Source organism: Salmo trutta, chromosome 9 (assembly GCF_901001165.1).
Source record: "Salmo trutta chromosome 9, fSalTru1.1, whole genome shotgun sequence".
NCBI classification, from domain to species: Eukaryota; Metazoa; Chordata; class Actinopteri; order Salmoniformes; family Salmonidae; genus Salmo; species Salmo trutta.
The window spans coordinates 10,036,293-10,058,726 of record NC_042965.1 but is presented as its reverse complement, the minus strand read 5'-3'; the positions used below and the strand labels follow the sequence as shown (position 1 = coordinate 10,058,726).

Here is a 22,434-nt window from a genome sequence, read left to right as displayed (position 1 = left end):
ACATTTTTCAAAATAAGTGTACAACAAGCTATTGTAGGCCAAGTCTAGCTTTTGGCCCAGTGGTTCCCAACCAGGGGTACTAGGACCACTCCGGTTACTTGGCCTATCCACTAGGGGTACTTGAGAAGACTCATGAGACCGTAGGTCTACTAGTAAAATGCACATGAGGGGGTACTTCAGGGGTACTCCGGGCAGAGCCAAATTCTGTTGGTGGAACAGTAACCCAAAAAGGTAGGGAACTACTGTTTTACCCTATAGGCCTACCCAATGAATTTACAGTGAATTTCAAAACATTGTTTTACAAATTAGATAAATATGAAATTACAGGCAGCCTAGGATAAACGTATTGCTCGAAAAAGGAGAACAACTCATAGGCATACAGATAGTCCTGCCTTCCACATGGACTGTTATCCTCTCCATTTGGTAACAACTCCTCAAAAACCTGCTTTAACCCAATCACTTTTTCCTCATTGAGGAACCATCTCCTTTTGACTTCCATTGTACTTAACTTCAACGGACAAAGACTGCAAGAAACCCTTAAATTAGATAACTTTTCAGAAGCTGTGGTCTTGCATAATTGCGCAAGAGTTTATTGGTGCTTTCAAGACAACTGGGAACTCGAGAGAGAAAAAAAAAATTGCTCAAATAATGACGGAAAGTCTGAGCTTTAGAAAGATGCCAAAGTTTCTGACTTTGAATACAGAGTTGGATTACCGTTCAAAACTATTTTCCCAGTCGGAGTTTGTTTGTTTCCCGAGTGCTTAGTTGTCTTGAATGCACTGAAGTTGGAGATTTCAGAGTTCCCAGTTGTTTTGAACGCAGCATTTCTGTTGCGCGCTAGCTCCCTACATCATCACTACAAGCACTATTTAATTAGCCAGAAACTCTACACGCCCACTTTCTGGATACGCCAAGCACAAAGAGGGACTGATCGAACAGCCAATGGAAAGCCAAAATCAAAATGCCCACCCAGACAGGCTCAGAGAGGAGAATGAGAGAGAGAGAGAGAGAGAGAGAGAGAGAGAGAGAGAGAGAAGGGTTGTACACCAAAGTTACACATATTGGATTCTACTACGTAAATGCTAAAATGCTGACATTTAATCGATTAAATGACATGACCTTCCCCTGGATTAAAGAAAAATATACTAAACCCTCCCCGACTGAAATTGAAAAAGCATGACCTTTCCCCATTTTCCTCCAGGTAACAACTGCATGCATTTTGAAAGGACCTGTCCCTTAACAAAAAAGGTGTTGCATTACACATATGGTGTTGGCGTCCCACTTGAATCCAAATGCAATACTTCAAAATGTAGCTAGCTATCTTCTCCCACTGTGCAGTTTATAAGGGGCTATAACTGCAATGCTTGCAGTTAGCCACTGTCACCGATTCCTTCCAAACCACTCATTGTTGAATTTGCAATTTCCAACTTGTTGTGTAATGTTTATGTCCAATGGACGATGAGCACTGATACATTTTATCTATAATTTCTCTTCATTATTTCTCTTCATATGACAAGGATTGAAAAGGATTTGCTGGTAGATTGTCGACTTGATTCATGATGATGACTGCTAGCTAAGATTTTGAAAGTGAGATGTTGACATGATCAGTCCAATCAAAGCTACTGTAGACATAACGTGATTTGACGTCATTTTATCTGTGGCCAATGACCTTGAGCCTTCTTGGAAGGGCACTACTAATGTAACTCTAAGGCAGGACCCAAAGGTCTTGAATTTTCGATATCTATCCTTACTAAGGACTTAAACTTGGCGGTGATGTAGTGTCCCCATGAGTGACAGAACACTGAGCCAATCACAGTGCAACGCTCCTATTTTCTGCTGGCTTGCCCCACGACCACAGAAAGCACCGAGCTTGGCTGAAACACCTGCATTTTGGAGCTGCCTTACTCAAGAAAACAAAAAAAGAGACTATGTTTGTATGCGGCTTTATTAACTCAATGATATATATTTTTTTACATTGTTTGCAAACTGATATGTGGCTCTTATTAATGCCCCAAAAATATACATACAGTTGAAGTTTACAAACACTTAGGATTGGAGTCATTAAAACTCGTTTTGCAACCACTCCACAAATTTCTTGTTAACAAACTATTGTTTTGGCAAGTCGGATAGGACATCTACTTTGTGCATGACACAAGACATGTTTCCAAAAATTGTTTACAGACAGATTATTTCACTGTATCACAATACCAGTGGGTCAGAAGTTTACATAAACTAAGTTGACAGTGCCTTTAAGCAGCTTGGAAAATTTCAGAAAATGTCATGGCTTTAGAAGCTTCTGATTGGCAAATTTACATCATTTGCGTCAATTGGAGGTGTACCTGTGGATGTATTTCAAGGCCTACCTTCAAACTCAGTGCCTCTTTGCTTGACATCATGGGAAAGTCAAAAGAAATCAGCCAAGACCTCAGAAAAAAATTGGAGACCTCCACAAGTCTGGTTCATCTTTGGGAGCAATTTCCAAACGTCTGAAGGTACCACGTTCATCTGTACAAGCAATAGTATGCAAGTATAAACACCATGGGACCACACAGCTGTCATACCGCTCAGGAAGGAGACGCTTTCTGTCTCCTAGAGATTAACGTACTTTGGTGCAAAAAGTGCAAATCAATCCCAGAGCAACAGCAATGGCCCTTGTGAAGATGCTGGAGGAAACAGGTACAAAAGTATCTATATCCACAGTAAAACAAGTCAGATATCGACATAACCAGAAAGGCCGCACAGCAAGGAAGAAGCCACTGCTCCAAAACCGCCATAAAAAAGCCAGACTACGGTTTGCAACTGCACATGGGGACAAAGTTCGTATATTTTGGAGAAATGTCCACTGGTCTGATGAAACAAAAATGGAACTGTTTGGCCATAACGACCATCGTTCTGTTTGGAGTAAAAAGGGGGAGGCTTGCAAGCCGAAGAACACCATCCCAACCGTGAAGCACGGGGGTGGCAGCATCATGTTGTGAGGGTGCTTTGCTGCAGGAGGGACTGGTGCACTTCACAAAATAGATGGCCTCATGAGGTAGGAAAATTATCTGGCTATATTGAAGCAACATCTCAAGACATCAGTCAGGAAGTTAAAGCTTGGTCGCAAATGGGTCTTCCAAAAGGACAATGACCCAAAGCATACTTCCAAAGTTGTGGCAAAATGGCTTAAGGACAACAAAGTCAAGGTATTGGAGTGGCCATCACAAAGCCCTGACCTCAATCCTATAGAACATTTGTGGGTGTCACGCCCTGACCTTAGAGATCCCTTTTATTCTCTATTTGGGCTAGGTTAGGTCACCTAATCACCCCAGCTTACAATTGGCTCATTCATCCCCCTCCTCTCCCCTGAAACTATTCCCCAGGTCATTGCTGTAAATGAGAATGTGTTCTCAGTCAACTTACCTGGTAAAATAACGGTAAAATAAAAAATAAAAGGTCAGGGTGTGACTAGGGTGGGAAATCTATGTTACTTATTTCTATGTTGGCCTGATATGGTTCCCAATCAGAGGCAGCTGTCTATCGTTGTCTCTGATTGGGGATCATATTTAGGCAGCCTTTTCCCACCTGTTGTTTGTGGGATCTTATTTTGAGTTAGTGCATGTTGCACCTCTGTTGTCACGGTTTGTTGTTTTGTTTATAGTATGTCTTGCTTGCATAGTTTCACATATTAATAAAGATGTGGAACGATACTCACGCTGCACCTTGGTCCTTCTCTACACACAAACGTGACAGTGGGCAGAACTGAAAAAGCATGTGCGAGCAAGGAGGCCTACAAACCTGACTCAGTTACACCAGCTCTGTGAGGAGGAATGGGCCAAAATTCACCCAACTTATTGTGGGAAGCTTGTGGAAGGCTACCCAAAACGTTTGATCCAAGTTAAACAATTTAAAGGCAATGCTACCAAATACTTATTGAGTGTATGTAAACTTCTGACCCACTGGGAATGTGATGAAAGAAAGAAAAGCTGAAATAAATCATTCTCTCTACTATTATTCTGACATTTCACATTCTTAAACCGAAGTGGTGATCCTAACTGACCTAAGACAGGTATTTTTTTGCAAGGATTAAATGTCAGGAATTGTGAAAAACTGAGTTTAAATGTATTTGGCTAAGGTGTATGTAAACTTCCGACTTCAACTGTATATATTTGTTGCTAAAAATGTGGGGCTCAAAACAGGTGGGTCTCTTATTTTAATGATATAGGCTACCAGAAATCAACAAAACGATTTAACACTTACTGTTTAGTAAAAAGTATGCGGAAACGTATTACTTTTAGTGTGTTCAAGACAACTGGGAATTCGGAATGAAAACCAGCACCAGACGAGTTGTTTTGTAAACTGTGAATTATAACAACTGTTATCGCTATGTTACAATGCCGATTGGGCTAAAGCTGTCTAGTAGTATGCGTCTTCTAGCATTAGCTTAGTGTGGCTAAGTGTTTACGAAATGACTATTGAGATTCTTTGCTACATGACATTTGTGCGAGTTGGCAAAATATATGCTGCATAGCTAGCTCCATTGATTCACTATTGCTGACAACCATGTAATGTTAGCTATCTACAGAGTCATTTGTTGCTTGCCTTTCGTTTAGCGCGTTTCAAACAAGGGCGCGAAACTTCACATCTCCCACGGTTCGTGGGATGGCTGGCACGAGCAAATTCCAAACTCCCTGTTTGCGGTGATTCCCCTCTCGCGTTCGTCGTTCATCCTGTCTCACTTCGTCACAGGGAATGTCCAAACTCTGACCAATCAGCGCAGCTTTGAATGTTGCTAAGTTACTTATGGGCGTGGTTTTGAACCAAGTTTGAAAAATCGTGATGTTGATGAATCGGAGAAGTCAGAGCTCTAGGATGGGTCCGTGTGGATAATTCATTTTCTCCGTTAAAACAGAGCCATCGCGAACGAGAATCTCGTTTTTGCAAATAAACCAAAAAAACTACTTGATATTTCGATTTTCACATGTGCTTGGGTTTAAATGTGGAATGCATGTCATTGGCCAAATGCACAACCAACACATCCTGTCCGTTCAAAATAGAGGCTCACCCTTCTAAGTCCACTATATTACCGTATATTCATGTTAAGATAACGTGATATTTCTCAGTTTCTACTTTAGATTCAAGATTATAAGCTAGCCACAAAAATAAGTGTATTGACTTACTGATGAACTGCTTCTACTGTACGGGGTTAGCTAACATATATCTCAGCTAACTGGTTAACCATTGATCATCTTTTTCAATGATTGGCATACAGCCAAAACAGCAGTATCTATTGCTAGACTAAAGATATGCCCCTAGCTATAGATTAGTCAGTGGTTGCACATCTAACTAGCTGGAACAAAGCAAGTGTGTGAATAGTAGACATGTAAATGTCTCACTCAGGCACTGTCTAAAAATGTTACCGGCGGCTGTCAAATCCTTGCTTCTTCTGTCGTTGTTTTTAATCACTACTCAACTCCTCTGAAACCACATTGGGGGAGAGGATTGGAGGTTCCTCCCCTTGGGCCTCCTCCTCTGATGCACTTTGAAAGAGGTGTGGAATGGAGGAAACAAGGACAGAGGAAGCAAGGACTTGACGGCTAGTGCGTGGGTGGGTAAAATGCAATATAACCATAAAGAAAGCATAGGGATGCAAAAGTTTGTTTGTGTGTGTTTATCACTCCTACTTGTCATCTGTAATTTCAAAGTTAAAAATTTGTATTGACTTTACCATTTTCAATCTACTGATGCGCACTCACACACATACTTGTATCAGAAAATACTTTATAAAATGCATTTAATTGATTTGATTGACACAATATACCAACAGGGCTCAAATAGAATCCAGGGTTAATTGTTTCTCATTCCATTCATCTAGTGGAATTCAAGAGATTACTACATACAATTCAACTTCATTAAATAGGCCTTTTTCTGAAATGTTGATAAGAACCCCAAACACCATTGTTTCTATCCATCAAAGCACATATTTGATTGTCAATACTGATGCGTTTTACATCTGCATAAGTGAGAGCATTAAAAAGATTGGACATTTCCAGAATAATTTTCTGCACTGTGGCACAAGAAACAGGTGTGAGGAGTCTGTATTAGGATGACAGGGTCTGTGTCCCTTGATAGGATAGAGCGGAGAGACCTGTACAACTTGTCTCATGAAAACCCTGCGGTTGCACATCTTGTACAACATGATAACTAGGTTACGTTCCATGATATTCCCTATGATAAAAGATAAAATGTCAGAAATGGACACAGCAATTCAATATAAAGAGGAAATAATCTCCACAATAATGTATTAAATGGGCCTTTCCTATAATAATAACTCAAGCAGGGGTCTGGTCCTTATTGCTGAAAAAGCAGCTGTGTCTGCTGACCACATGGACCTGATCAGTAATCCTAGATCAGCAACACTACTTTGAGACACTTTGTGAATACAGGCCTTAATCTTCTCTAAATGTTAGGTGTGTGAGTGAGTAAGTGACAGGAAGGGTTGGTGGCAGGGAGAGGAGTGTACTGCAGGTTTGTGTGTTAGCCTGGCTGGTCATTTGTGGGTGGTCTGTATAGCCTCAGGCCTTTGGGTCTTAATCTAAATCGCTCACCCGGCTCTCTATCTCTTCACTGTCAGTCTGTTGAGTGTTGTCCTTCTCTGAACCCTCCACTCTCCTCCTTTCCTAAACCCATGCTCTTGAGAGACAGAATGGAAACACCAGCAGAGCTACAGTACCCCTCATTATGAAACGACACCTCTTCAGGATTGATATAGTCTACGATGATCAGTCCCCTTCTTTATAGTCACACAACCAATGAGCCAATGCATGATTATTTATGTTGGATTTGGGAGCTCAACATTACTGACTTTGTATGGAACTTGAACTTTGCATATTACATAAGAATAGTGAAAAGCTCACATGATGAACAAGCGCTCTCTGTGTGTGTGTTTGTGTGTGTGTGTGTGTGTGTGTGTGTGTGTGTGTGTGTGTGTGTGTGTGTGTGTGTGTGTGTGTGTGTGTGTGTGTGTGTGTGTGTGTGTGGGGCCGTGATACCCAGGCCCTGCCCAGACACAACCCCTACCACTTGTGGAGATCTGAGAGGGATTGATGTGGTGACATGGAGATAGCTCCTCCACCTTGCCCTCTGACAAACTTGGTGATATTTTTGCCATATTGCTTACACCTGTCTAATCCTCTCAGATCTTTACAAGTGCCTAGGTTGTATGTGCTAAGGGTTGTTTCTGGACAGGACCCCACAACCCTGTGGGTTTGTGGTGGACCTTCAGCATGTCAGCTGAGGCATTGGTTGGATGTTTCATTCCATTGTTGGACACACCCACGGTACCCTATCAGGCTGATCATCCTAGCCAGGCAGTTCTGGTTCTTCCTCAGGGTATGGTTGTGAATAGTTGGAGACAGGCTATAAACAGTAAAAGGATATTTACATGTCTACTATTCACACATTTGCTTCGTTCCAGCTAGTTAGATGTGCAACCATTGACTAACTATAGCTAGGGGCAGATCTCTAGTCTATAAGATTACCAATGGTTAACTAGGTAGCTAGGATATATCCAGTGGCAATTTTAGAATGTATATCTTGGTGGGGCAAAAAAAACGTGAGTGAAGGAAAAGCAGCCAACAAGTGCTCAGCATATGTGGGAACTCCTTCAAGACTGTAGGAAAAGCATTCCAGGTGAAGCTGGTTGAGAGAATGCCAAGCGTGTTCAAAGCTGTCATCAAGGCAAAGGGTGGCTATTTGAAGAATCTGAAATATAAAATATATTTAGATTTGTTTAACACTTTTTTGGTTACTACATGATTCCAAATGTGTTATTTCATAGTGTTGATGTCTTCACTATTATTCAACAATGTAGAAAATAGTAAAAATAAAGAAAAACTCTTGAATGAGTAGGTTTTCTAAAACTTTTGACCGGTAGTGTACTTGTGTTCCCCCATTTACTTTTTGTAATGATTTGTTGTTAATAATAATTAATAAAAAATAAAAAAAGTATTTTCCCAGTCAGAGCTAGTTTTTTTTCCAAGTTCCCAGTTGTCTTGAACTCACTGAAATCAGATTTCCCAGTTCTGAGTTTCCAGTTGTTTTGAGCGTGGCAGAAGTCATGCTGGATTGACACCATGGCCAATGTTGAATGTTTATCCTTTTAAGCTTGGAAAAGAGTCCCTTAAATCCAGGCTGCGGACCACATACCCACTCCACTGAATAGCAGGCTAGTGATTGCTTTGCAATGCTTGCAGTTAGCTACTGATTCCTACCAAACCACTCATTGTTGAATATGCAATTTCCAACTTGTTGTATGATGTTGACAGTCCAATCAAACCTGCTGTAGATATAATGTGATTTTACATCATTTTATTTGTGGCCAATGACCTTGAGCCTTCTTGGATGGGCACTTCTAATGTAACTCTATGGCGGCACCCAAGGGGCTTGAATTTTCGAGCTCTACCCTTAGATTTGGAGGTGACGTAGTGTCCCCATGAGTGACAGAACAATGAGCCAATCACGGTGCAACTAGAGAACATTACCAACCCCTACGCTCCGTATTTTCCTCTGGCATTACCACCACCACAGAAAGCACTGAGTTAGGCTGAACACCTGCATTTTGAAGCTGCCTTACTCAAGATAGCAAGAAAGAGACCAAGTTTGTATGCAGCTTTATTAACTATTTTTTAAATAACATGTTTATTACATTGTTTGCAAACTGATATGTGACATGTATTAATGCCAAAATTACATGCAAAACAGGCATCCACCTGCCCTGAATGACGGGTCGCCACTGGATATATCAGTTAGGTAACCATTTCAAATCAAATCAAATGGTATTTGTCATGTGCCAGGAAAGGTGTAGACCTTACCGTGAAATGCTTACTTACAAGCCCTTAACCAACAGTGCAATTCAAGAAATAGAGTTAAGAAAATATTTACTAAATAAAATAAAGTAAAAATAAAAAGTAACACAGTGGAATTACATAACAATAACGAGGCTATATATAGGGGGCACCGGTACCAAGTAAATGTGCGAAGGTACAGGTTAGTCTAGGTAATTTGTACATGTAGGTAGGGGTAAAGTGATAAACAGTGAGGGTCAATGTAAATTGTCCAGGTGGCCATCTGATTAATTGGTCAGCAGTCTTATAGCTTGGGGGTAGAAGCTGTTAAGGAGCCTTTTGGACCTAGACTTGGCGCTCCGGTACCGCTTGCCGTGCGGTAGCAGTGAGAGCAGTCTATGACTGGAGTCTTTGACCATTTTTTGGGCCTTCCTCTGACATTGCCAGGGAAATATAGGTCCTGGACGGCAGGAAGCTTGGCCCCAGTGATGTATTGGGCGGTACGCACTACCCTCTGTAGCGCCTTAGGGTCAGATACCGAGCAGTTGCCATACCAGGCAGTCATGCAACCGGTCAAGATGCTCTCGAGGGTGCAGCTGTAGAACGTTTTGAGGATCTGGGGACCCATGCCAAATCGTTTAAGTCTCCTGAGGGGGAAAAGGTGTTGTCGTGCCCTCTTCACGACTGTCTTTGTGTGTCTGGACAATGATAGTTTGTTGGTGATGTGGACACCAAGGAACTTTAAACTCTCGACCCGCTCCAGCCCTGTTGGTGTAAATAGGGACCTGTTCAGGCCCTCCTTTTCCTACAGTCCACGATCATCTCCTTTGTCTTGCTCACAATGAGGGAAAGGTTGTTGGCCTGGCACCACACTAACAGGTCTTTGACCTCCTCCCTATAGGCTGTCTCATCTTTATCGGTGATCAGGCCTACCACTGTTGTGTCATCAACAAACTTAATGTTGTTGGAGTCGTGTTCGGCCATGCAGTTGTGGGTGAACAGGGAGTACAGGAGGGGACTAAGCATGTACCCCTGACGGGAACCGGTGTTGAGGATCAGCGTGGCAGATGTGTCAGGAAGTCCAAGATCCAGTTGCAGAAGGAGGTGTTTAGTCCCAGGGTCCTTAGCTTAGTGATGAGCTTTGTGGGCACTATGGTGTTGAACGCTGAGCTGTAGTCAATGAACAGCATTCTCACATAGGTATTCCTTTTGTCCAGGTGGGAAATGGCAGTATGGAGTGCGATTGAGATTGTGTCATCTGTGGATCTGTTGAGGCGGTATGCGAATTGGAGTGGGTCTAGGGTTTCCGGGATGATGGTGTTGATGTCAGCCATGACCAGCCTTTCAAAGCACTTCATGGCTACCGACAGTTGGTCCGTGTGTGCTCTGAGTACACATCCTGGTAATTCGTCTGGCCCCACGGACTTGTGAATGTTGACCTGTTTAAAGGTCTTGCTCACATCGGCTATGGAGAGCGTGATCACACAGTCATCCGGAACAGCTGGTGCTCTCATGCATGCTTCAGTGTTGCTTGCATCGAATCAAGCACAAAAAGCATTTAGCTCGTCTGGTAGGCTCGCATCACTGGGACGCTCGCGGCTGGGTTTCCCTTTGTTTTTGTAGTCCGTAATAGTTTGCATGCCCTGCCACATCTGATGAATGTCAGAGCAGGTGTAGTAGGATTCAATCTTAGTCCTGTATTGATGCTTTGCCTGTTTGATGGTTCGTCTGAGGGCAAAGCGGGATTTCTTATAAGTGTCCGGATTAGTGTCCGGCTCCTTGAAAGCGGCAGCTCTAGCCTTTAGCTCAGTGCATATGTTGCCTGTAATCCATGGCTTCTGGTTGGGATATGTACGTACGGTCACTGTGAGGACGACGTCCTCAACGCACTTATTGATGAAGCCGGTGAGGAGCGCCGCTTCTGAATTAGTATTTTCTTGTTTGCTTATGGCCTTATACAGCTCATTGAGTGCGGTCTTAGTGCCAGCATCGGTTTGTGGTGGTATATAGACGGCTACAAATATTATAGATGAAAACTCTCTTGGTAGATAGCATGGTCTACAGCTTATAATGAGGTACTCTACCTCATGCGAGCAATACCTCAAGACTTCTTTAACATTAGATATCGTGCACCAGCAGTTATTGACAAACAGACAGACACCACCACCCCTCGTCTTACCAGACGTAGCTACTCTGTCCTGGCGATACACAGAAAAATCAGCCATCTCTATATTATCCGTGTCGTTGTTCAGCCATGACTCGGTGAAACATAAGATATTACAGTTTTTAATGTCCCGCTGGTAGGATAGTCTCGACCGTAGATCATCGAGTTTGTTTTCCAGTGATTGCATGCTGGCCAACAGAACCGATGGTTATGGTGATTTACTCACTCGCCTACGAATCCTAACAAAGCATCCCAACCTTCTCCCTCGGTTTCTCCGCCTTTTCTTCACACGAATGATGGGGATCTGGACTTGTTCTCCCCGGAAAGCAGTATATCCTTCGCGTCGGACTCATTAAAGAAAAAATCTTTGTCCAGTTCGAGGTGAGTTATCGCTGTTCTGATGTCCATAAGAGACGGTAGCAGCAACTTTATGTACATCATAAGTTACAACCAATGTAAAAAAAACTAACAAAATAGCACAGTTGGTTAGGAGCCCGTAAAACGGCAGACCTCCCATCCGGCGCAATTATATCCATTATAATTTACAGTAACAGCAGTTTATTAATAATTCAATAAACAATATGGCTATCTTATAATCTTAAATCTAAAGTACAAATATCATTAATATATGAATTAATAGGCTAGCTATTTAAACCTCTTGAGTCCCACGGTCACTCCGACACAATTTGGACATCTAACCCCTTTTAAACATTGTGTGTTTAATGCTGGGTTGTTGCATTGGATTCGTCTAGTTCTTCTGCATCTGCTGATACAACCATTAGTCTGTGTCTGTGCTCAGTAAAGGCCTGGTTTCACGCCTATTAATGAAGTTGATCCTTTTAAGCTAAGAGTAGACAGCTTCAAATTCTTTAGATAACAGCATTTGAAGCATTTCTTCACCTCTGACAGTCTTGAGTCACAGTGACACTGTTCTTAGAAATCAGGTGAATAATGGTATTGAAACCAAACAGGGAGTGAGAATTCCTACCCCTTTCAAAAAGAAGTCTACCATTTCACCATTCTCTAATCTGAGCCCTTCTATTACCCCATACAGCTAGCTGCCTGATTGAAAATGAACATAGAGTATTTATGCTTACTTGCAACTTCTCTAAAGGTAATCTCAGTGCAGAAGATGTTGTAGCACTCAAAGGTCTACAAAACAACTGTAATCGTTTAATTCGCCCTGCTGATAAGGCGGCGGGCGCTGTTGTGGTACAATAGGAACAATAAACCTTACGGATCGTAGTAAGAGTGAAATGATGCATATATTAATAGTGCTTTAGACCAAGGTTGAATTACTGAAAAGGAGAGGGATTTCCTCATCACCCCTCACCCAGTATGTGCAGCTTACTATGGCATACCTAGGATTCATAACAAACTACCTGACCCTCCTCTGAAGCCTATAGTGTCTGGTAATGAGAGCCTCACGGAACCGATATACCAATTTGTCGATTTCTTTTCATTCAAAGTTGGTTCCTTCCCTCCCACCATTCTTGGGCGGACTTGAGTAGATTTGTGTTGTATGTCAACTCTACTAATCCACATTTATCCTTTACAGAAAAGCATTGCACTTCTTCTGTCAATTTCCTCGACCTCACTATTTTTAAAGGCGACAGTGATACACTTGAAACTACTATTTTTCGCAAACCTCTCAGTTGGAACAGGCTCCTAAGGTATTATAGTAATCATCCTAAATCTCTAAAAACGCAACATTCCTACTGGTCAATTCCTTAGACTAAGGCGAAACTGCAGCAAATCAAATGATTTTGAGACTAAAGCTGAAGTAATGAAAAAGAGGTTCCTTGAACACGGCTACAGTGAGTCTCCTCAACATGGCTCATAAGCGAGCTCAAGAGACGTATAAAGCCGCCCTCCTCACCAAAAAAGACAAATGTGAGAAATCGGCTAGGGTTTGTTTTTCCACTGAATACGACCCGTCTGCAGGGTAGATAAAAAGCATGATCCTCAAACACTGGCACATTCTCCAGTGACCCCTTGCTTAAAGATTTTGCGTCCAACCCTCCCCTGATATGCTTTATCAGAGACCGTGTGGTGCACAGTGCTCTCGAATCCTGCACCTGCACCCTCTACCTGGCTCCCAGATGCCCCTAATGATTTCTACCGCTGCGGTCATTGTACACATTGTTCCAACTCAAGTGACACAAAGGTATTCTATCACCCACGCTCAGGTAAAGAATACAAGATAAATTACTTCATAAATTGTAGTACAACACATTTTGTTTACATGCTCAAATGCCCATGTGGGCTAGTTTACATTGGTCAGATGAAATACACGCTCAAATTAAGAATAGCTGAACGTAAAAATGGCTATCCGCACCAAAAATATGGACTATGTGATCACACGGCACTATGTGAATGCCATACATGGCTCAGCCTCAACCGTGAAATGCTGGGTAATTGAGAAAGGTCCACTTTGTTCCAGAGGGGGCAATACTTTATTTTAAGGGGTCCTTATTACAATGTAATTACATGTGCAATTACACTGTAATAAGTATTGTAGTTAATTGTAATAACTCATAGTTAAACTGTAATAACAGGTAGCTGGTGGTAATTGCAGTGTGTAATTACAGAGATGTAACAACAAATGCTTGTTACCATGCTTGTTACAACTGGGCAAGTTTCACTAAATTCACCAATTTTGTGTTTTGTTTATTCTCAGCTGCATCCGATTCAGTAACAACTGTCACAAGGTTGTAATCTCTCTTGTGAACAGATGCGCTTGATGTCCAACGTTAAAAAGGTTGGGGGCTCAATACAGTCTTATTGCCAAGCCTTGAATACACACTCTTCAAAATAACCACTCAATGCTGTTGCTAGCAGTTGCCCTCCAAAAGTGTATCATCTGGGTTAATTTGGTTGAGTTTACAAAAATAGATCAGGTATAGGTCAACCTCACTGACTGGGATCTACCATACGGGTGTCATCCCAGATTATAATTTTAAAAATGACTTAGAATAAATGTGTATGTTGCCCACAACCTGAACCTCCTTGCCATCCAAATGGGAGGATAAACCCACTTGTACGTCACATAGTACATGTACCATCTGCATAAGACTTAGCTAGTTAAAATGAAGTGTATCTTGAGGGGTACTTATTTGTAATTAATGTGTACTTATATAGTACATTACCCATCCTAACAACCTGTCCTTCATTTTAAGGCAAGAGCCATCCAAGTGGGAAGATAAACACAATAGTACATCACAGAGTACATGTAATATCTGCCTATGTACAATGTAATTACTAGGTATTACACAGGATTTAGCTAATTAAAATGAAATGCATAGTATGTTATCTACATATATATAGTTACCTATGAGCAATTACCATATACTTACTTAATACTCATTACCAAGTGAAAACAAACAAAAGATGAGCTTGTACTTTTGACAACTTTATTGCAACGTGTAAAAATACCTTATATTGCTTCATCCATGATTCACCAAATTATATTTTGAAAGAGGAAGCAAAATATTTGAAGCATATGTTTTCTTTTCAGTCTCCTCTATTTCCACTGAATGATGTTAACTGTAAGGAATTATTTCCTAATAATAATAATAATGTAAAATTACCAAATTTACAGAAAGAACTGTGTGAAGGCCAATTTAGAGAAGAATATCTTTTTGAGGCAATAAAATGTTTTCAGTCTGGAAAAACACCAGGGCTTGACGGTATACCAGTAGAGGTATATCAGACCTTTTTTTATGTACTCAAAGATCCATTATTAGCATGTTTTAATTACTCTAATACAAATGGTAGACTTTCAAGTACTCAACAAGTAGGTCCGATTTCATTTCAATGGTAAGTATAAAGATCCAGTCCATTTAAAAAACTGGAGGCCTCTAACACTTCAATGTTGTGATGCGAAAATCCTGGCGAAATGCAGAGCACATAGAACAAAAAAAGTTTTACCAGATATTGTTCATCCTGATCAGACAGGGTTTTTATATGGACGATATATTGGAGATAATGTACAACAATTACTTGAAACAATTGAAAATTATGAAACATTGAAGATACCAGGCCTTATATATATATAAATGCCTGGATTACTTTAATTTTATTGAATCTCTTACACAATCAGTTAAAGTTATGTACAGCAACCCCAGATGTAAAATAGTAAATAATGTTTACTTTTCAAAAAGTATTTAGCTTTAAAGAGGAGTAAAACAAGGCTGTCCATTGTCTCCATATCTAATTAGTATGGTAATTGAAATGCTAGCTATTAAAATGAGATCCAACAAGAATATCAAGGGGTTAGAAATCCAGGGGGTAAAAACAAAAGTGTCAATGTATGCCGATGACTCTAGTTTTTTCTTAAGTCCGCAATCTGGATCCCTGTACAGTCACATTGAAGATCTTGATCCCTTTTCTAGCCTCTCGGAATTAAAACCTAATTATGACAAGTGTACCATATTACGTATTGGATCGTTAAAAAATTGTGTTTACACTACCTTGTAGTTTACCAATAAAATGGGTGGATGGTGAATTATGTATACTTGGTATTCACATCTGAAAAAATATGAACTTACCATAATCAATTTCAATAGAAAGTTAGCAAAATCACATTGATTAACTCTTTGGTCCTATCACAGTTTACTTAATGGCACTGCCTACTCCAGATGACTCGTTTTTTAAATCATATGAGCAAAAAATATTTAACTTTATTTGGAATGCTAAGCCAGACAAAATTAAACATGCCTATTTATATAATGAATATGAGTTTATGAGGCTAAAATGATTAAATATTAAAGCTTTAAACCTCTCACTAAAGCTTCACTCATACATAAGTTATACTTAAACCACAAATGGTTCTCCAGTAGATTATTAATAAGAAAGGCTCATCCTTTGCTCAAAAATTGCCTTTTTGCCTTTATACAGGTTACAACTTCTCATTTCCGACTAATTGAAAATGAAATGTTGTTTAAAGTATCACCCTTTCTTAAACAAGCCACACAAAGCTGGTAACAATTTCCGTTTTCTCCTCCAGAAAAGATAGAACAAATATTACAACAAATGTTATGATTGAACTCAAATATACTGATTAATAAAAAAACATTCTTTATGGAATTTCTTTTTTTTGAAATTATATTTATGAATGATATTATGAATAGAAACGGAGGAGTTACGTCACATATGCCGCTATCGAAACCAGATTGGAATATCTGCTCAATCCAAATTTACAACCAAAAGCATTACCACAAAAATGGAGGAGACATGGAGAAGTGGAAAAGGGAGAAGGTAGGGAACTTGTTTGCCTGCCATATGTTAAAGATACAAATTGGCTGAAAGGAACTGGCATAAATAGAAAAATATACCAGTTTAATTTGAGGACAAAAATTTTGACAGCTGCGCCATACAGGTTGCAAAATAAATGGGAAGAGATTTTCGATGTACCAATTCCATGGCATATGGTTTATGAACTGGTACAAAAAACTACACTTGATTCAACACTTAGAGTTTTCAATTTAAATGATTATATAAAATTCTTGCCAACAACAGAATGCTATATATATGAGGCATACAACAATCTCAGCTCTGTAGATTTTGTTGCGAAGAGACAGAATCAATATATCATTTACTCTGGTATTGCCCCTATGTAGCTTGTTTCTGGTCACAGGTTCAGGAATGGTTAAAAAAAAATCACAACATGCACTTAAAATTAACCTTACAAATAGCAGTGTTGGGCGATTTGGAAAGCCATTGTCAGTCAATAAAGGTTTTCATCTTTAGCTCACAATCTGTGGATACTATATGATTAGAAAAGTAAAAAAATTATGTTAAACATCACAGCACAATTGAAAAATATATGGCACATGGAAAGCAAACGAGGGTGGTCTATGGTGATAGTTGGGATGGGCTGAGAGTGGCTAAGGTTTGGCATTGCAGAGCTTATGTTTGGTAGTGTATTATTGTTATGTGACTGCTTTAAATAAAAGTACCATGTATGTAAAATGTATATGCAAAATGTATATGTAAAATTTATATATATGGCTTGGGGGGGGGCTGGAGTTAATAATAAAAATAATGTACAAAAATAACCAATTTTCAAACCCTGACACCCTTAGCTACTGTTGCTTTCCAGGTCAAATGCACCATTAAATAATTCAACAATTAAAACAAACAAAACTTATGTAAACCCCCCATTTTTGCCCTATCACTCATAAGCTTCCATGCATTTAAAACAAAAGCTGGACCTGGGCCTGGGCATCAGACTCCAGAGTCCTTTATAGCAGGGTTGTGTCAGAGGTATTTGGTTTTCAATTGGCTAACACTTATAACATGGTTTGTACTGAAGAATGGTGAGTTCGGTTGCTATCAGAAACTTGAACATTTGTAATAAGAATGATAACAAGCATTCGATGCTACACCTCTGTAATTACAGACTGCAATTACCACCTGTTACATGTTGTTAGTAGAGTAGCTACGAATTATTACAATTAATGACAATACTTGTTAGTGTAATTACATATGCAATTACACTGTAATAAGGACCCCTTCAAATAAAGTGTTACCCAATATTGTGAGGAAATTGTTACAGAGAGGCACTTAAGTTCAACTGCTTAGATTGCATCCTCTTTGGAGGATGCTGCATGGACTCAGACTTGGCATTTATTGGTTGACCTAGCCAACTATAGGTAGGCTACTCATGATGATGCATTACTAGTTCGTTTTTTGCTTTGAGATAGTTATGAAAAGCACTACAGAAATGTAATCTTGTTATTATTATTGGTTTACTTAGTTTAGTAGAGCGTAATCTTCATAAAAAAAGTGATACATGCAAGAGCAGTGTGCGGGTAACTTTTTTCTTTCAACTTAATTGTCACCATGCACCTTACACAAGATAGCTCTGATGTGCGAGTGCATTTTTTTATGTTGGAAGTAAAACACACCAACAGTAGATGTACTGATATAATTTTTTAATTACAAACACTTTTCAATGAGAAAACAGAAATCCACTTTGAGTTTAAAAGAAGGACTTCACCAAAAACAGAATAACATTTATAAATTACACCTTGGGAATATGATGAGATGATGACCGGTGGGGTGATAGAGTGGCAGCCCCTGCAGCGCCTCACCCATCCCCGCATACCACTTCCAGAATGTTGCTGTGGCCTCCCCTACCTCTGTGCTGACTCCTGTGGGGGGAGCTTTCAACACCTGAAAAATATGGTAAGGATAGCTTTCAGCATCAAACATACTACATGTAAATTCCTGTAAAAGGTATTATGCCAATTGCAGTACATTTCTCTGGAATACTTGCACATTTCTGGCATGCATATCTTCACACTTACATGAATGTGCCAGTGAAGCATAGGAAATAGATGGGAAAGTATTGTTGCTTCAGAGAAAAGGGGAACTTTATTAGCCAAGCACAGCAATAAGTGTAAGTATTTTTTCTTAAGGTCCTCCCACTTCTTTTTCACCCATGCAGGTGATAGCTGCCCCTCCACCTCCTTCACATAGATCCTGAAAAGACATAAGATCAAGTACAACATTAACCAAAACATGAGCAAAGTAGAGTTCTGTGAACTTTCTGTAGCTCGACTGTAAGGTACTTTATCAAATTGCAGTGCCAAGGTGAAACAGTACACTCAGGGGAAAAAGGTGCCATCTAGAACATAAAAAGGTTATTTGGCTGTCCCCATAGGAGAAACCTTTGAAGAGCCCTTTTTGGCTCCAGGTAGAACCCTTTTGGTTCCCAACCTGGTCTCAGAGTATTTCGCATTATTCTGTACGTAAATCCGAGTAAGTAGTTGAAAAGTTGCTAATTAGCTAAAATGCTAAAGTTCTCATTGATGGTATTCGAACTCGCAAACCTTTGGGTTGCTAGACATTTGCGTTATATGCTCACCCATCCACCCTGACCAACCATCCTTCTTTCGTTTTGCCTTAAGTAACCATCTGTCTTATGTAACCATATGGTACGTAATTTATCATACTAATTTGATCCCGGATTTACATTTACTATGAGACCAGGCTGTGGTTCCAGGTAGAACCTTTTTGGATTCTATATACCTGGAACAAAAAATGGTTCTACCTGGAACTAAAAGCGGCTCTCCTATGGGGACAGCCGAATAACCTTTTTGGAACTCTTTTTCCCCCTAAGAGGGCCACGAGAGCAGCTTACCATTACTTTCACCATAACAGGTTATGTGCAATGAAACTAGCTAGCTAGCTAACTAGGCTAATGTTAAATATGAAGTTGTTGCTCAACAGCAAGTAACCCTGTAGCTAACATTACTGTTCTAAAGCTAACTTCTAATCCTACTAGTGAAAGGCACTGCAGGCTGCAAATCTGCTTTCAAAGATGTAGCTACAATGAAATAGTCATGATCATTTTTAATAACAAAAACTACTTACATTTGAACACCACCGCAGAAGCTTTGGTATTCGCAATCTTCCAAGTTGCTTTGTTGTTTACTTGAAGAAATCTAGCTATTAAAACTTGCAGCCCCATTCTTCCAATGCATTGTGGCTGTGAAATTCCCTAAAAGTATGCAGCGAATACTACTAAATGAAAAGCCAAAATGAGTATAACATCCTGGCATTTAAAACATTCGATTTTGGAAAATTCATATATTATAAAACTTAATTTCATCGCATACTCAAACAGGCTACTATTTAGGACGTATTATGTGCATTCGGACACAGCCAAAAGAGATTTACCTTCATTATGGGCATCTCAACAACTCCCATGTCGCTCATCATTTATGCAGCACACAAACTTCAAGCCTTTTGTTTTGCACACCCCACGTTTGGGTTACATTTTTTTTTCTTCTTTTAAATCGCATATATAAACTTTGACTTCAGGTTTAGAGTTACCTAACGATTATACTTTTCACACCTTTTTGACTTCCGTGCATTTATATAATAAGCACTTGTATTATTATCTGATAGTAAAGACTAATACAGAATCATTTGAGGACTTTCCAAATTAATTTTAAAAGGAAAATAGTGCTAATTTCAGTCAGGCTACAATTTTGCCATTTCATACCACTGATACTCTAATTACATACTAATTCAACATTTCTGGCTATCATCACCTTCTTTCCAATTATCTCTTCGCATTGTAGCCTCCATAATTTGACAACTGGGCTATCATAGAAACTTGTTAATGAACTGCCTTGCTTATGGGAAGATAAAAATACAACTTATTTTTTAACTTACCATTGTAGGAGCTGCATTCATATTGGCACACAAATGGACCTGACGTAGGTCCACACCTTTACCTGACATAAGTAACCTACAAAGTGGGCGGATTCGATTATAATTTGCCGCTGGGCACCGGTCTATGGCCCATGACAGAAATGGGCAAAAGTCAGTGTTTCCTCTGGATAGTTTTGTGGCAGTGGGGGGAAAAGGTAGCGGAGTGACTTTTTAAAAGAACATTCTACTCCAAAATGAATGAAAATAAAATGATCTTGACACCATCTAAAATAGAATTGTCACCTCCAGAAATGAGCCCAATAACATGTTGGTTCAATTCTTTGGGGGGGGTTAAAACTGAAGGCTCATTTACCTAGGTTGGTAGAGACACAAGGGACCTCAAGAGTTAACCAACCCTGTGAGCGGGTTTAGTGCCACATATTAAAATACTTTAACTGATGCAGCATAGTGGCTATAAATAAATAAGCTGAAGGCTCATTTACCTAGGTTGGTAGAGACACAAGGGGTCTCAAGAGTTAACCAACCCTGTGAGCGGGTTAAGTGCCTCATATTAAAATACTTTAACTGATGCAGCATAGTGGCTATAAATAAATAAGCTGAAGCGATTTCATTTTATTTAACCAGGCAAGTCAGATAAGAACAAATTCTTGTTTACAATGACGCCCTACCCCGGTCAAACCCTAACCCGGACGATGCTGGGCCAATTGTGCGCCGCCCTATGGGACTCCCAATCACGGACGGTTGTGATACAGCCTGGAATTGAACCAGGGTCTGTAGTGACACCTCTAGCCCTGAGATGCAGTGCCTTAGACCTCTGCGCCACTCGGAAGTCCCAGTGTATGGTGGGCATTGTGAAAGTTTGAGTTTAGCAGGCCTAGCTGTTCTATAGTGTGTCACCATGGCTTACGTGTGCATTGGTGGGGAGCAGAACCACCCATATGTGTACAATGTATAGATTTATATCGATTGCTCTGATGGGCAGTGTCTGTTGCCACCTCTTGCATAAGAGTTCCATGGTGGGTAGATACTCCATGGCATCAGAGGAGAAGTCTTTGGAAGAGGGTCGGTTTTCCATTTAGTCCAAAGAGGTTCCCACTCTGCAGAAGTAAAAGGTCCAGCTCTGGCAAAGGGACCCTCCAGTACTGGAATGAGTTGAAAGTGCATAGGTCTTTGCCATCATCAACTCCATCTTTGTGTGTGACCTTCCGAGCGAGATGACTTCACTCTCACACAGTCACAGAGTATCTACACATGTGCATAGGTTTGCTTCACGCTGTTAGAGCGTAGTAGGTACTGGACCAAAACACCAGAGACGTTTAGCCTCTCGCTTCAACCATTGAGGTATAATAAGAACTGGAGACTGCGTCCAAGATGTCCGATCGTTGTTTTCAAAATGATCTACTTACGATCGCATTCGCCGATTCATGGACCGTCTATATCCGAGTTGCATGACATGCGCATTAACACTCATTGCGCACAGGGAGCAGCGGCAACGTCATCACTTCATCCAAAAATATGACAGACATTGGATGAATATAAAATGTTAATGATGGGGGGGAAATGGCCTCAGCGACAATTATTAGAATAATTAAATGGATGATTTGTGCAGAAAGGAGATAATTAAAGTGTGTTTTAGGAATTTTCAAATTTGACTGCTCTATGTGGCCGTCGATGGTAATTGTCTTTGTGGGCCGTGTGTCAGTTAAACTGCAGTACCGAAGCAAAACTGTAGGAGCAGTAGAAACTGTGCTTCTCGACAGGAACCCTGGCCCAGTAAATCACTGGAGCCGAGCTCCCTGCCATGCAGGATCTCTATTCCAGGCGGTGTCAGAGGAAGACCCTAAAAATTGTCAGACTCCAGCCACGCAAGTCATTGACTGTTCTCTCTGCTACCGCACGGCAAGTAGTACCGATACACCAGTGGTGGAAAAAGCACCCAATTGTCATACTTGAGTAAAAGTAAAGATACTTGAGTCATTTTCTAAGGTAAAAGTGACAATTTTCCTGTCCTGCTAAGCATTCAAAATGTAACGAGTACTTTTGGGTGTCAGGGAAAATGTATGGAGTAAAAAGTACATCATTTTCTTTAGGAATGTACTGAAGTAAAGTAAAAGTTGTCAAAAATATAAATAGTAAAGTACCGATACCCCCCAAAAATACTTAAGTAGTACTTTGAAGTATTTTTACTTAAGTCCTTTACACCACTGCGATGCACCATGTCTGGAACCAACAGGACCCAGAAACAGCTTCTACTCC

The 22,434-nt window shown here is 40.3% G+C and overlaps 1 protein-coding gene across 1 annotated transcript in view; it reads right to left on the bottom strand.

The window, feature by feature from the left end:
* Nucleotides 1–20,199, bottom strand: part of trpm6 (transient receptor potential cation channel, subfamily M, member 6) — a 94,609-nt gene extending 74,410 nt beyond the window's left edge. The window contains exon 1 of the mRNA XM_029761910.1: nt 20,179–20,199. Coding sequence (XP_029617770.1) covers nt 20,179–20,199 — 21 coding nt within the window. The remainder of the gene's footprint in view (nt 1–20,178) is intronic.
* Between the last annotated feature and the right edge of the window lie 2,235 nt (nt 20,200–22,434).